Source organism: Chiloscyllium plagiosum, unplaced genomic scaffold (assembly GCF_037043375.1).
Source record: "Chiloscyllium plagiosum isolate Xiang-an unplaced genomic scaffold, Cpla_swu_hap1 HiC_scaffold_15, whole genome shotgun sequence".
In the NCBI taxonomy this organism is placed as follows: domain Eukaryota; kingdom Metazoa; phylum Chordata; class Chondrichthyes; order Orectolobiformes; family Hemiscylliidae; genus Chiloscyllium; species Chiloscyllium plagiosum.
This window is the reverse complement of record NW_028270153.1, coordinates 56,468,312-56,483,745: the sequence shown is the minus strand read 5'-3', so window position 1 is coordinate 56,483,745 and position 15,434 is coordinate 56,468,312. Positions and strand designations below refer to the sequence as shown.

Sequence of the window (15,434 nt, the reverse complement as noted above, 5' to 3'; positions counted from 1 at the left end):
TTATTTTGTCATATTGTGTTCATAAACAGGCGCGATCTCAGGAAGACAGTGCTGCAGATCTCATCTGTTCCCCTGTATCAGAGCAATGCTCCCACCTATGTGAGATGCTCAGTCGAGTACAGGCTAGCTGTCATTTAACAACAGTGAGCATGTGGACTTGCTGTTCAGGAGTGGACAAAATTAAAATCACACAACACCAGGTTATAGTCCATATGGAAGCCCTAGTTTTTCGTGAACCACCTGATGTAGGGGCAGCGCTCTGAAAGCTAGTGCTTCCGAATAAAGCTGTTGGACTATAACCTGGCGTTGTGTGATTTTTAGCTTTGTACACCTCAGTTCAACAGCGGCATCTGCAAACCAGGAGCGTGGACAGCACTGGCAGGTACGTGAAACGCCATCTGAATAAACAGGCTGTGTTTTTGGTCGGGGGTTGGGGGGCGGTGGGGAGCAGAGAGGTGGAGGTCTGAACATCTGGCGAGGCGCCCTGACCTCTGCAGCACCATCCTCAATTCAGACACAAAACCAGAGTGCTGGAGAAACTCAGCGGCTCTGGCAGCCTCTGTACAAAGATAAACGTTGTTAATGTTTGCAATCTAGATTCTCATCCTGGCTGCGGTACAGGACCACATTTTTAAAAAAAACAGTGAAACACTTAACCAGGACACATGAACTTTCAGTTATTGACGATTGAGTCCATGTTGTTGAATGTAAACGTATTTGAGAAAAAAAGTCTAAAATTTTCATCCGTTCTTCCCTGGAACGGCATATATGAATGTGTATTAACATGTATCCATGAAATGAATGAATGAATGAAGTTCCTGTAATTGAACATTTTACAGCTGCTGTTAATGCAAATGCAAAATGTTACCTTTGGCTGCGGCAAGAGGTGGCTCTTTTTAGTCATTGGGGGGGGGGGGGTATAAATAATTAATTCAAATGTTGCAAGAATATTCAAAAAAATGTTTTGAACGTTCATTCCCTTGGCCCAGAGCCCGGTTTCCTCACCAAGGAAGCCCATTAATCATTCTGTTTTGATTTGATCTGAGTCATGGCTCTGATGTCAGTAGCTCTGTGTGTGTATAAATAATCCGTTCTTCAGCACCGGAGAACAGAAGCATCCCGAGAGTCAGACATCTCGAGCTGCGCTTTGCTGTACTCCCAACATGATGCTGATCAGAGTTGCGCTGAGTGTTGCCTTACTGGCGCACAGCTCCTTTACTGCGCCGATGGCTCCCCCATTGGTGACATTCCCTGGGGAACAGAATGTGACCGACACCGAGTTGGCGATGGTAAGATACCGGCGTGATTCAATCTTTAGCTAATATCATTAGGAGCTGTGGCTTTGCCGGAGTTAAGAAGAAAATCCAGGGTTTCTAGATGTTTAAAGAAAAAACAGGAGACGCTGGAGATGTGCAGAAGAGTAGGCAAGGAAATGACCCCTGTGGCAACTTCATCCGAGGTCCATCGTGGGGTGGGCTCACCCGTCTGTCAGACTGCCCCAAATAACTGAAGTGACAGATAGGGTTTCATAGCCCATGAAAGGTTGTTGAAATGTTGCGAAAAAGTGTTAAATGTTGTGCAAAATCCATTGTCCCAGACACATCAAAAAGCCCGAGATAAGTAAAAGAAGGGTCCGACATTGCTCCAAAATGGAAGAGGAGCCAAAGCAATTTGAAGCAGGGAAATGGTTTGTCAGTGTCTGGATTTGTTGGCATTGCTGTGCTACCAGGAAGGCAGAAGAACTCCTGATATCAACTGAACTGATAATTATTTAGTTCTCTTGCAATCAGAAACGTTTTAAAGTAATTTTCGTAGAATTAGACTGAATGTGAAGTACAGCAAATGACCATTCCACAGATTGGGTTTATGACAGTATTTATGCTCCCCATGAGCTTGTTCATTGGGTCCTAACAGTGATGTTTTATCAAGAATTATCTGAATGAAAGTGAGGGTGTTCACAATGAAGACAGCTCTGCAATCAAGTCATGTGAACATAGAGTTGTCACAGCAGTCTCCAGCCAGTCAAGTAAAAATGAAATTCTGCTTTGGCCCCAGTCCTTACTAACTTAGTTAATCTCATCTAAGTAGCAGTTGAGTATACAATGGGCCTCAGCAGCCCTAACTCTGGCTAGATTTCTCTTACTGATTGCAGCTTGCTTTTTGGAAAAGCCCCAGTACAGGGGTTCAGATGTGGATGTGATCTCAGTTATTGTTCCCCGCCTCCCAGAGCTAAATCTCAATAAGAGCATTATGTTTATTTAAAATCCCAGCTGAAATAGCACCTGGAGAGGAACGACAACAAAAATGTTCTGGAGGATGCTTATGGGTGGATTATACTCAGCTGTTTGATTGTATGAATTAGTTAAAGCTGAAAAATCTAGTGGTTAATGTAGAAAAACAGAGGTTCACACAAGATTCTTCAATCAGGTCCACGAATTATGCTGTGTGACAGATTGTATCATAGTTAGTCATTCCAGCAATTGCAACATCATTACATAATTTGTTAATTGAATGTTTTAGCTCCAAATAAGAATTTTCTTCCCCAGTTAAATTAATAATTTGAACAGTAATTTTTTCTTACTTAGCCAAATATTTTCAGATTTATTTAAACCATAATAAGCACTCTTAAAGTGGCAAAAGCTGTGCATTTCAGGAGACTTGTTCAAAACCTCAGCTGAGGTGTCCTGTGAACAAAATATAAAACTATTTATATCATATTGTTAAGACTTGTCTGGACACAATTAGATTCTTCCACATGGGTTGTGCACAATTGACTGTAACTTGAAGTTTAACCTGCTTAGCTTTGTGTAGCCCAGTCACCAGAAAGACATTATACCAGCACACAGTAGCACTGGTACGATCTTCAATGGGATAAAAGTAATTTAATTTCTATCACACTTCCCCAGTTGGTGGAGCTGATATGTGGATTGTCAGGTGTTGTGCTGACATATACTGATCAAGAAAGTTCAAATTAGACTGGCAAGAGGAAGTGCTACAGTTGGACTCAATAACCTTAAACTCAAGAAGAGAGACATTAAAAAATATTCCAATTCTTGGTTATTATGTTGAAAATTTTGCTTGAAAGTATGCATAAGTCTGTGCATGCCTTGAACATGCGTGTGTGGCAATAAAAGCTGTTCCTTCAAGAAAGGAGGCTAAGAAGAATACTAGTAAATGAAAAAAGAAGCAGGATATGACTCTAGTGTTTGATGTTCAACAGAGTTAGTAGCATTCCATATTAATGCTTACTCCAATAGCATTGCTACTATTGAAATCACTTTAACCTTATGGGTCTTATTATTTTACAGGATTACTTGAAGAGGTTTGGGTACCTGAATTTAAAAAACACAGGCAATGCATTGATCAGTCTCCAACCAGCCATATTAAAAATGCAGAAAACCTTGGGCTTGCCTGAAACAGGAAAACTGGATAAGGGTACACTCACTGCCATGAAGCGGCCTCGATGTGGTGTTCCTGATGTGCTGAACTACAAAACATTTGATGACGAGAAATGGGACCACACTGATTTAACTTACAGGTAAACACAGAATACGGAGTTGCTTAAACTGAAGAAGCTGGACTAAAACATGGAAACTAGAAACAGGACTGGGCCAATTGGTTCTTAAAGGTTGCTCACCATTCAATATGATCATGACTGACCTTCTATCTAATGAAATATTCCCACTTTGTCCCCATGCCCCTTGATGTGTTATGTTGTTTTGCTGCTAACTTAGCATTTCATTTAATGGTGTCATATTTTCCCCAAACAGAGTTACAGTCTACACCCCCGACTTGGACCCATCTGTTGTTGATGACGCATTTGTTCGTGCCTTTAAATTGTGGAGTGACATCACTCCATTGACATTCACTCAAATCTACAGCGGCGAAGCAGACATCATGATTCGATTTGGCAGAGAATGTAAGTAGACAAACACAATAGCATCTCAAGTGTTAATGTTCCAGTATTCCATCAGATTTTACATAATCATTCATGGAATGTGGACAACACTGAAAAGGGCAGAATTTAATATCTAAATCTAACCCTGCTAGGCTATTTCAGAGGGCAGTTAAAAATCACCCACTTTGCTGTGGATCTTGGAGTTTATTTGGCCTTGGTAAAGCAACAGATTTTCTTCCTCCCCCCCAGAAAAGCTAATGAACCAGATGAGTGTTCAAAATCATCTGGAATTGCCACCATTCTTAATAGCCCTTAATTACGTTTAGGTTCCTTTGCTGCCCTAGAAGGATTTGAATTCATGTTCATGGCTCCAGTTGTGTCCAGGTTATAAGATTACTAAGGGTAGAAAAGGCACTGGAAAGGCACAGCATGTCAGGCACATTCTGAGGAGCAGGAGAGTCAACGTTTCGGGAATCACATTCCTGATGAAGAGCTAATGCCCAAAACTCTCCTGCTCCTCGGATGCTCTCTGACCTGCTGTTCTTTTCCAGCATCACCCTTTTTGACTCCGATTGCTCCAGCATCTGCAGTCCTCACTTTCTCCCTGTAAGATTACTAGTCTGGAGCACAAGATGTCATGTGCCCTTATCATATTATGTCAACATAGGCAAATTATCTAAAATGTTTATGTTTTCTTCCTCAGTCCAAGTTAAGCAACCTAAATAGTTTTTAATTGATTAGATATTTGAATACCAGCTGAAATATTGCTAAGTTGTTTTCCAGCTGTTTCACTCAATGCTTGTTGAAGGAACTTATGAATTTCTATATCTCTATTCACAATTATATTTTTTGTGTTTCAATTCAAGGGCACGGAGATGCATATCCATTTGATGGATACAATGGTCTCTTGGCACATGCCTATCCACCAGGCAACAATGTCTATGGCAGCCTGCATGGTGATGCACATTTCGATGAGGATGAGTTCTGGACCTTGGGGGATGGTGCAGGTAACAAACATTAATGACACCAAGGAATGTGGGGATAGCACAGAAAAAAATGGTGTTAAGCTAGATGAGTATCCAAGATCCAGATTGGCAGAACAGACTCGAGGGGCTGAATGGCCTTCTATTGCTTTTCTAAAATGCAATGACTCCGCAAATAATTTTCCACTGATTTTTGAATATTATGAACCTCCTGTCCTGTGTGTTAACACTGTAGCAATCAGGAATGTTCACATACTGAGGGGGTGTTGGAACTCTTTCTCCTCCATTTCTCGTCCTAACATTTTAAACTTCTTCCTTGTAGCTGTTAAAACCCGTTTTGGCAATGCTGATGGAGCTTTCTGCCACTTTCCGTTTACATTCGATGGGAAAACATACAAGACCTGTACCACAGATGGGAGAGACGATGGATATATTTGGTGTGCCACAACTGCAGATTTTGACAAAGACCAGAAATATGGGTTCTGCCCAAATGAACGTGAGTAATTTTGACCTTGCGGACTCCTTTCTAATGTGTGGTATAGTTAACGGTTTACTTGCCTCAGTTTTCGATTCAAACTTCTGTTCCAATTGTTATCAAGGCAGTTTCACCTGGTGTGAGGTCAAACTTACAACTGTTGAAATGTTAAGAGTACTACACAGTGTTGAAAAACTAAAAACTCATTTTCAGCTCCAGGAATTTACATGCACCAACATCAGTATTATATAGGCTGTCGTGCTCACCATGTTGAATTTGCGGGTGAACCCAGGCCTGCATCTCACCATGGTGTAGTGTTGCTGTCCCCATCCTCTTTAAGTGCAGGAAACTACAAAGCCTTTTGGTTTTGTGCAGTAAAGAAAACCATTTACTGGTCTAACTAAAAGAAGCTCTTGTATTGAACAAGAAGCCACCGGCTACATTAGACAGTGCTACAGAGACTACATGGTGGACTGGATGTTCTGCCTTACTTGTCCAAGGTCCTAAGGTACATGACATCATTTTGGTATGTGATGTTTAAGGCGCTACTCTGTCTTATCCTTTTCATACCCTTATTCCCTTATACAACAGGCAGAAATAAACCACTGACCATTGTAAGATGTGGTTGAATATTTGAAACAGCCAAATAAAATCTATTGAGCTGTTACAGAGAAGGTAAGTACCTAAGGCTTTCAGGTTTCAGTAAATCTTTTAATCTCTGATATCCCCTAGTTCATTGCTGAAAACCTGATCACACCCAGGAGACAGCCAAGGAGCTTATCAATAATTTCAGAGGAATTATAAAGGCTGGAGGACTAACTGAAGAACAATTTCTGATCACTGCACTGAGCCATCTGCTGTAGAAGTGACGACTGTAGATGCTGGCGATCAGGGTTGAAAAGTGTGATGCTGGAAAAGCACAGCCGGTCAGGCAGCATCTGAGGAGCAGGAGAGTCGACATTTCGAGTACAAGCTCTTCATCAGGAAGAGTTGGTGCTCGAAACATGGACTCTCCTGCTCCTTGGATGCTGCCTGACCAGCTGTGCTTTTCCAGCACCACACTTTTTTCCACCTGCTGTAGAGTCCATGCATGTGGTTGGATGCATCAGAGATCATTGATACCAGTAGAAGGGACTTCAAAAGGAAACTCGGAAGGTGAAGTGAATCTTGAACTCCTGGACCAACACAAAATTTGCGTCATTATTTAACCAAAAGGATATTACCCTTATTACATATAGGATTCCAAAGCTACTGTTCTTTTTCATGTCAGAGCTTCATAAAGCTTAATAGTATCAGAATTACACTTTGTACATTGCCGTTTTACTTAAATTTCTATTTTCTCTTAATTTTTGTCCAGGGATATACACGTTTAGTGGTAACAGTGACAATTCACCGTGCGTGTTCCCCTTTATATTTAATGGAAAGAGTTATGACCAGTGCACAACTGATGGCCGTGATGATCGCTACAAATGGTGTGCCACTACCAGCAATTTTGATGTGGATAAAAAATATGGTTTCTGCCCCAATCCAGGTATTGATTCATAGTTAGAAAACTTTGTCAATAATCAATAGTCCGTTTTGTCAGATAGAATGGTAGAGAGAGCTTGGGGTTTTAATTTGACTGAGAAACGAACAAAATAGCAGATTTGCTTTGGAAATGAGTTTTTTTTCTAGAGACTGAGTGAGTCAGTAGTTTGTGCTGCTGCAATGGTCAAATAACCAGTGGCATTCATTGTCTAGAATTATACATAAGAAAGTGTCACTTGATTTAGGCACTAGAAAGTGCTGATTCCTTTGGAATGTCTCTTCAGTGTGGGGTCAGCGTCTACCAGGAGATGGAGTGAAAACTGGAGAGAACTTTAACAAATGATACAGACTGTGATAGAATTATTTAGTATGGTTTTAGCATGGAAAAAAAGCCCTTCCAATGCTTGTGTCACTGCCAGCTCTCCACAATCGCAACTCAGCTGATTTCACTCGTCCACCTTTTCCTGGTGGCCTGCAGTTATGTTTTGCCCTTCAGTTGCTTATCCAATTTCCTTTTGAAACCCACGAATGAAATTGCATCCACTGCACACACAGTCAGTGCAATCCAGATCCTAGCCACTCACTACCTAAAAGTGTCATTTTCCACTTAAATTGGTGTCCTCAGATTCTGAAATGAGTCCAAAATTTTATTTTTCTTGCAATGAAATCTCTGAGGAGCAAAGACATTAGAAATAAAGTTCAGGGCTAAGAAGTTGTTTCCTAGCCCATCAGTGCTGCCCCTACACTATTTCATCTTGTCTACCCTAATGTCCACTGGATTTTTGTTTTTTTGAACTTTTTGGCTCCATTATCTTTCTGGAAGATCATTCCAAATATTCATGTGTCCCCGGGCAATTTGTTTTTTTGCTGCAATGTGATTTAAATCCCTTTTCATTTGTTCACATTTTTGTCCTACTGAGCTAGTGCTTTTTGAGGTACCTGTACTATTATGGATTAATACTGACCTTCTCTCATGGTGCAAAATGTTTTTCTTACAGTTAATGCTGTGATTGCTGGAAATTCTGATGGAGATTTGTGTTCATTCCCTTTCACATTCTTTGGAAAAACATATGATGCTTGCACCACTGACGGCAGATCAGATGGGCAGCTCTGGTGTGCAACCACCAGTAACTTTGATGAAGACAAAAAGTGGGGTTTCTGCCCGAATGCTGGTAACTGTCAACTTTTCCATCTTTTGCCAATATTTGTTTACTTTTGCATCACTGTTCGTTGGTACTCAAAGCAAACATACCATTTCTGATTCAAGTCATTGAACTGTTGATTCCCAACTGTAACTGTCTTAAAGAAAAATCACTGGTAAAACTCAATAGCTCTTGCAGCATCTGTGCAAGAAAGCAGAGTTAAGGTTTCAAAACCAGTGACTCTTTGAATGAACCAGAGAACAAATGAGCCAGGTTCAGCCTCTGGTCGTCATCCACTACTTCTTGCTGAAATATGCTTGTATGTTGATTTTAGATGAGAAGACTCGGTATAACTAACATTTAAAAGGGACCTGGATGGGTATATGAATAGAAAGGATTAAGAGGGATATGGGTCAAATGCTGGCAAATGGGACTAGATTAATTTCGGATATCTGGTTGGCATGAACAAGTTGGACCAAAGGATCTGATTCCATGCTTTACATCTCTATGATGCTAAGTGGATTGGTTTTAGGTGTGTTTGTCTTACCTATATCTAAAAGGTGTGACAACAATCACTGGTAAGGGTCACCTAATGCAAAATGGCCACTCAGATAATGTGATCAAGCAATGGTATCATCCTTGGAATTATAGAATCAACACGTGTTAGTTACACTGGAACCAGTCAGGTTGAACCCAGTGATCAGTTTTGGTCATGAATTTCTTGATGTTTATATGTTCATGTTTCTGTCAGTTGACTTTTTTTTCAGAATGAGAGTCACATGACAAAGTTGTATTTAGATGAATGACCAATTGATGTTTGTTCTTATGTAGGGTACAGCATCTTTTTAGTGGCAGCTCATGAGTTTGGACATGCCCTGGGACTAGATCATTCCAGTGTCGAAGATGCTCTGATGTACCCGATGTACAAATACAAAGAAAACTTCAGGCTATCCGATGATGATGTTGCAGGAATTCAGCATCTCTATGGTACGACCAGTTTATTGTTTCATCCTAAAAGACAGTTGCTCAAGGCCTTTTAATGAAGATATTGCAGGTAGTAAACAAACATGCTCACATGACCTTGTTCTGAATACAGGACGAAAATTTGGCCCAACATCAACCATCCCTACATCAAAGGCACCCATCTCAACATCTGTGCCGACTACCACCACCGCTGCCACAACCACTACCACCACAATCAAGCCAGGTGCAGATGTCTGCAAAGTGGATACTTATGATGCAGTTGCGAGCATAAAGAAGACGCTTCATTTTTTCAAAAATGGGTGAGTAATGGTAACTTCAATCCATCACTTTCAAATATATGAAAGCAGAAAGAACATGCATTTTTATGTGACATGGATCTCAGAGAGAGGTCATGGAACAAAGGAACAAAAAGAGGCCTTTCAGTCTATTCTTCCCTTCAATGAAAATATGATCATTTTATCTATATTGTAACTTCATTCATCCACCTTCACTCTACATATCTTAGTCCCCTACTTACAAAAATCTGTCATCACCGATATCATGAACTGAGCTAGTGCGTGATTTTATAGGTGGATTTCAAACTTCACTGTCTTTTGTGTAATTTCACACCTGAATGAGCAGGCTTTAAGTTTTAGATATTATAATTCCTATCCTAGACTCTTTACCAAGTATCTCCTACTTTTCAAGTAATTCTTCCAAAATTCTAAAAAATTCAAATAGTTTTCCCTATTCAAGGAAATACTTTATAGGCTCCATAAATTAACCCTTGGAACTCTGGCAATATTGTGGTGAAGTGCCAATGCATTCCTCCCAAGTCCAAAATGCCCTCTCCCAAGATACAATGGGAAATACCTGGGTATCTGTTGGGTATTATTCCATCTGATCTTATTTTTACATTTTCTAGATATGTCTGGAAATTTGCATTAGCAAAGAAAGTCATCAATGGACCAATTCCAATTGCAAAGCTGTGGCCAAAAGCTCCTTCCAAAATTGATGCTGCCTTTGAAGATAAAAGGACAAATAGTATCTACATTTTCTCAGGTTTGTCTGAATTATTGACTAAGTATGGTTCTCAGGCTATACTATTTTAGCTATACGATTAACAAATTCTGAGGCAAGCTTCGTGTAAAAGATCAAGAGTGCAGATGAACCATTCTTTTATTTAGTTTTAAAAACTTGGTGCAAGTTAAGAGCTTAGCTTTTCATAAATAAGTGTGAATAGATTTCACATTGAATATGGCAGAAAAATAGAACTCTTGGTAACCATTGACCAGCGAATGTTCCAAAACAAAGCCAGTGTCTGGGTTAGTTCAGTCACAACAACATTTCGGTTTTTAAGGTTACCTCACATGTACAGACATATATGAAATCTATAGTATTCCTTCCAAGATTTGAGTACGAGCTGTTAGTTTTATAAATGCATGGGATGTGAGCATTGTTGGCCAGGCCAGCATTTTTGCCTATTCTTAATTGCCCCGAGGGCAGTGAGAGACAACCACAATGCTGTGAAGCTGGAGTCATACGTAGGCCAGATCATGTAAGGACGCTGTTTCTTGCACTGACCACCACTTTTTTTTAAATCACTACTTATCAATGAAAAATGGCTACATCCCCATGCCATACTGAATCTCTACTTAAGTGTTGTCTCAATTCTTGTCCACTTATCAATCACTGCTCATTCAATTTGCTTGCAAGAAATTCATTTTTTCAGTGAAACATATTCGTCTAAATTTTGCTGTTTGCAATTTTACCAAATGAATAATTGATGCCTCCGTTTACACTTCTAATGCAGTCATTAGTTTGTTTATTTTAAATGGTTTGATACCGCACTTAAGAAGCAGATCGAGGAATGTTATGCAAATGTTGCTTTCGTTCATTCATTGCTGATAGTCATTTCTAGGCTAAATAACTTTAAACTGTTCCTAAAGAATGTAACCAACAGAAACTAAAATGTTCATTTTTACTTATGCCCACAGGGAGATCATACTGGGTATTTTCTGGCACTAGTCTTGAACCAGGCTATCCCAAGGACATCAGCAAACTGGGTATTGATACCAATGTTGAACGGATAGTTGGTGCAGTTGGGAAGGGTCTAAACAAAGTACAACTACTTGGTGGACAGAAAGTTTGGAGGTGAGCAGAATGTGATTAGAATTATGAATTTAGGCAAACTTCAACCAAGTATAATTCTTTTTTCTTTATTAGATGTACTAAACAAGTGCAAGATGTGGACAGCACGGTGGCACAGTGGTTAGCACTGCTGCCTCACAGCGCCAGAGACCCGGGTTCAATTCCCGACTCAGATGACTGTGTGGAGTTTGCATGTTCTCCCCGTGTCTGCGTGGGTTTCCTCTGGGTGCTCTGGTTTCCTCCCACAATCCAAAGGTCAGGTGAATTGGCCATGCTAAATTGCCCTTAGTGTTGGGTAAATGTAGGGGAATGGGTGGGTTGCAGGTCGATGTTGGGCTGAAGGGCCTGTTTCCACACTGTAAGTAATCTAATCTATGCTGTAATTAATATTGTAAACTATATATCTATCTCTTTACCTTTTATGATTTACTCGTAAGTCCTTACCACTTTGTTCAATGTGAGAAAAGGCAAATATTGTAAACAATGGAATGTTCTGAATTAATTTAGATGTAAAGATATTTGCAACTTGGAACTAACATAAGAGATTTGCAAGAGCAGCAGAAAAGCTGTTGTCGTCGACAACCAGTAATGTGTGGTTTCAATTCTGGAGGACATGAGTCTAATGTATTATTTCTGCATAAGTTTGTTTTGAGTAAATTGCAAATTGTACTTAAAATTTATGGCATGTATGAATGGAACTGTGCAATGAACTTATTGGAGTATTTTTGATTTGCCATTCAGGCTCGATATGGCAACACAGAAAGTTGATAAGATCAGTCAAATTTATGACAGATTCCGGCACGTTCCTGTTGATGCTGATATTGTCTTCATGCACAAAAGTAAGTTAATCAGATTTGTTACAGTTTTGAATGCCAAATAGCATTGTACAATCTAACCCTTTTATTTGGCTGAATTTGTCAATCACAAAAGAAGTCGCATGTAATACATACAAGAAGTGCAGTTTAATTTTGTACTCAAACACTGTAGACATTAGTGACAGCATAGTACCAATTGAATGTGTTCTCCAGAGACATGTTACAGCATCTGTTGTAGGAATTTTTGAAATTGCTATAAATCCTCTTGATCTTAGTTCTGGGTGTCCTTGTTTTAACAATAAATATATAACTACCACTGGATCATGAAGGTCCAAAGTAGGTTTCTATTTTGAGTAACTGATTATCTTGTGTCCAAGTTAATCTGCGAGCCATATAGACCCTTGCAATCCTGCCCATGAATTTTAAGATAACTCAGTTTCAGTTGCGTTGGTTATTCATTTTGGCCTCTGTTGCCTGGATGCAAGAGATCAGGGGGATTAGCAAAGGCTACCTTATTGCTCCTCTCTCATTGATGGATAAATTCCAACTCAAAGCACTGAGATTGGAAGTTTGGTGTTACTGTAAATATGGGAATATTCATTTTAACTGTCTATGCTGCCCATCTGACGGCATAGTAGAAAGGCAAAAAGCTCCTGAGCTCCCTCAACAAATGCTTGCTCTAATGTGCAATTTGACTTAGAAGAATAGCTAAGATGTAATGAAAAGTAATTATATTCATTTTCAAGTGACATTATTTTCAAATCTTGCAGCACATAAGGAGACCATTCTCTCCATTGTGCCTGCGCTATCTCTTTAAATGATACATCCAATTAGACCCATTCCCAAACTCTTTCCCAAAACGCTGTACTTTGTCTTTTCTTTGTTGAAGTATATATCCAATTCCTTTTCAAATTTACTATTAAATCTGTTTCAAATGCTCTTTCTGGCAGACACTGCAAATCAAGATTTGCTACATATTAAATTGTGTCCTAATCTCCTCTCCCCCTTTGCAATTATCTTATGTCTGTGTTGTCTTGTTACTGACCCTTCCCCAAAAAAGACCAAGTTCTCGTTATTTACACTATTGAAAGACCACCTAAATTTGAGCACCTCAGGAAATGAAGTCTCTCAGTGCTGATGTAATCCTGGTAAACCTTCTCTCTGTATCTAAAACCTTGCTAACCTTTCACGGGCAATTCTAAGGCTACTCCTTGCTCCATATAATACTACCCTTTGATGTCACCCCTATCCATTGTTGCTGTATAGTACAGGCTGTTAGCTATATAGAGACAAATCTTATAATATTATGAATGATTGTGCCTTGGCATAGTACATCATGAAACTATTACATGTATAGGGCTCTACAGTCATTAGGTTATTAGATAAATTCACTGCTCCTGTACTTTTTGAGCTTAGTCAAAGTAGAGAGCTAGTTAAAGAATTAACATTAAAGGCCCTGCCCAATTTCTGATCATGGAATTCATTCATGTGGAGACAGTTAACAGCAAATCATAGACACACACAATGTAAACTTTGTTTTTATGAGATAATTTATCAACTTTCCAATCCATTCTCTTCAGTGAACACCTACTTCCTGCGAGATAAATACTTCTGGAAAATGGACATGTATTATCGGGTCACTTTTGTCGGCTTCATCAAAAGTAACATTCTGAATTGTAAAGAATAAAACTTTCAACCTCAGGAGCAGCATTATCTCGAGGAAGAATTGTTGTTTAATATATTGTGTTTACATTATTCTGTCACATTCTAGGATCACAGTGTAATCCTTCAGTTTACATTTGCTTTCCATGTTACTGAGTTTGTTCTTGAAGGATAAAACATCTGTGCAAAATATTTTGCCAAGGAGAAAGGGTGAAATTATAAAACCCAGTTACCTTCACTCTGCAACTGGTTAAAGGATTAGACAACAACCAACAGTATTTTTTTAAATTCATCACTTGTAAGAGATAAATATATTAACAGCTTTGATTGCATGAATTTTCACTCAGGCTGAGTCAAAATGCCTGCTGGACAATCTAAGTCTGGAACTTGATTTGTTATTTTCATTCTACTTGCAACTAATGTTAAAGCACGTTATTGTGACATTCCGTGTAAGGCATAAATGTGAAGCAGATGCAAATCCATACGAGACATAAAGGAGGGTGTGCTCCACTTGTCACTGGAACACATTTGCTTATTCCACTATCAGCTATAATAAGATTGACCACAACAGAGTGAAGAAGACTCAAATGTGTCTTTTTTTAAAGATCGTGCGAAAGGCGGTGTCCCAATGACAACTGTTATTTGTATTGTTTACTGCGAGTACAGATAATGTTTATATCATATACAAGATTAATTATTTATTCTAATTTCTATGTTTATTTTTTCTACTTGGGAACAGTTTTTGGATAGATTTTCCTAGGATGTTTAGCGATGTAGTGTCCAGCTGTTGATCGGTATAATGGACAGTTGCATTGTAATGTCGATCATGCTGTTTGTGTATCTCACTGATCCTTCATTGGTGTGTTAACAACCATTGTCACTCCTGCTGATTATGCTATCAAATAGCAGGCAAACACATTGTAACATCGGCTATCAAAATAGCTTGATATTCACTGGTTTGCCATGATTGCAGTGAACTTGAGAAGAGGCCTTTGTACAAATTGCATTGACTATTAGATTGGAAAATGTGAACATTTTGATATTGATCTCTCATCACTGATTACCATCTCAACACACAATAGTCAGGTCATTACAAAATAAGACTTTTCATTTATTGTTTCTGGAGTTACTAATGTAGCTTTGCTTTACCACAATAGTGTTATTAAAATACCCATATGTCCATTGAGATGATTTAGTTATTATATTCAAATGGTGCTGATAGTTGGTTTGGAGTTTCTCTTGCCATACTGCGTATAACATCCCTTGGTATGCAAAAGAATTTCCACTCAACATTTCCAATGCATTTTTATATTAATTAATTTAAAGTTTAAACATTGTAATTGATATAAATTATTTTCAGTTTGAATGCTTAACTTCTAATAAACTGCTTGTTGCATCTCATAATATGGTTTTCTTGATGATTGTGTGTGAACTGTGGTGCATATTGGTCACATTAGTGCTTTCCTGCAAAACTGACCCTCCTACCTTAACCACATTAAATATCATTACTACATCAGCCTTCCTGGCTAATAAGTCTGCAAAAGGTGCCAATGGAAGGAAACAGGTCAGATGTCAGATCTTTAGAGATTGTTATTTGGATAGATTTGTTTGAAGTTTGTCTTCACGTCCAGCAGAAAATCCCAGGTGTAATATTCACCACATTTTAGGAAGAATGTGAGGGGCCTCGAGAAGATGCAGAGCAGAATTATCAGAATGGATCTGAGAAAGATAAGGTTTAGCTTCAAGATTAATTCAAAGATGCTGAGGTTGTTCTCCATGGATCACAGGAGACGGAGGGAAGATTTGATACAGATGAAC

General features: G+C 39.1%; 1 protein-coding gene across 1 annotated transcript; it reads left to right on the top strand.

Annotated features, from left to right (window-relative positions):
- Positions 1 to 1,131: 1,131 nt before the first annotated feature.
- mmp9 (matrix metallopeptidase 9) lies at positions 1,132 to 15,020 on the top strand. The gene is made up of 13 exons (XM_043710164.2): positions 1,132 to 1,289; positions 3,309 to 3,538; positions 3,771 to 3,919; positions 4,765 to 4,905; positions 5,204 to 5,377; positions 6,714 to 6,887; positions 7,882 to 8,055; positions 8,857 to 9,012; positions 9,122 to 9,308; positions 9,914 to 10,050; positions 10,986 to 11,142; positions 11,881 to 11,978; positions 13,535 to 15,020. The coding sequence occupies exons 1-13, from the start codon at positions 1,164 to 1,166 to the stop codon at positions 13,639 to 13,641; spliced, it is 2,010 nt and encodes a 669-aa protein (XP_043566099.1). The 5' UTR covers positions 1,132 to 1,163; the 3' UTR covers positions 13,642 to 15,020.
- The last annotated feature ends 414 nt before the right edge of the window (positions 15,021 to 15,434 follow it).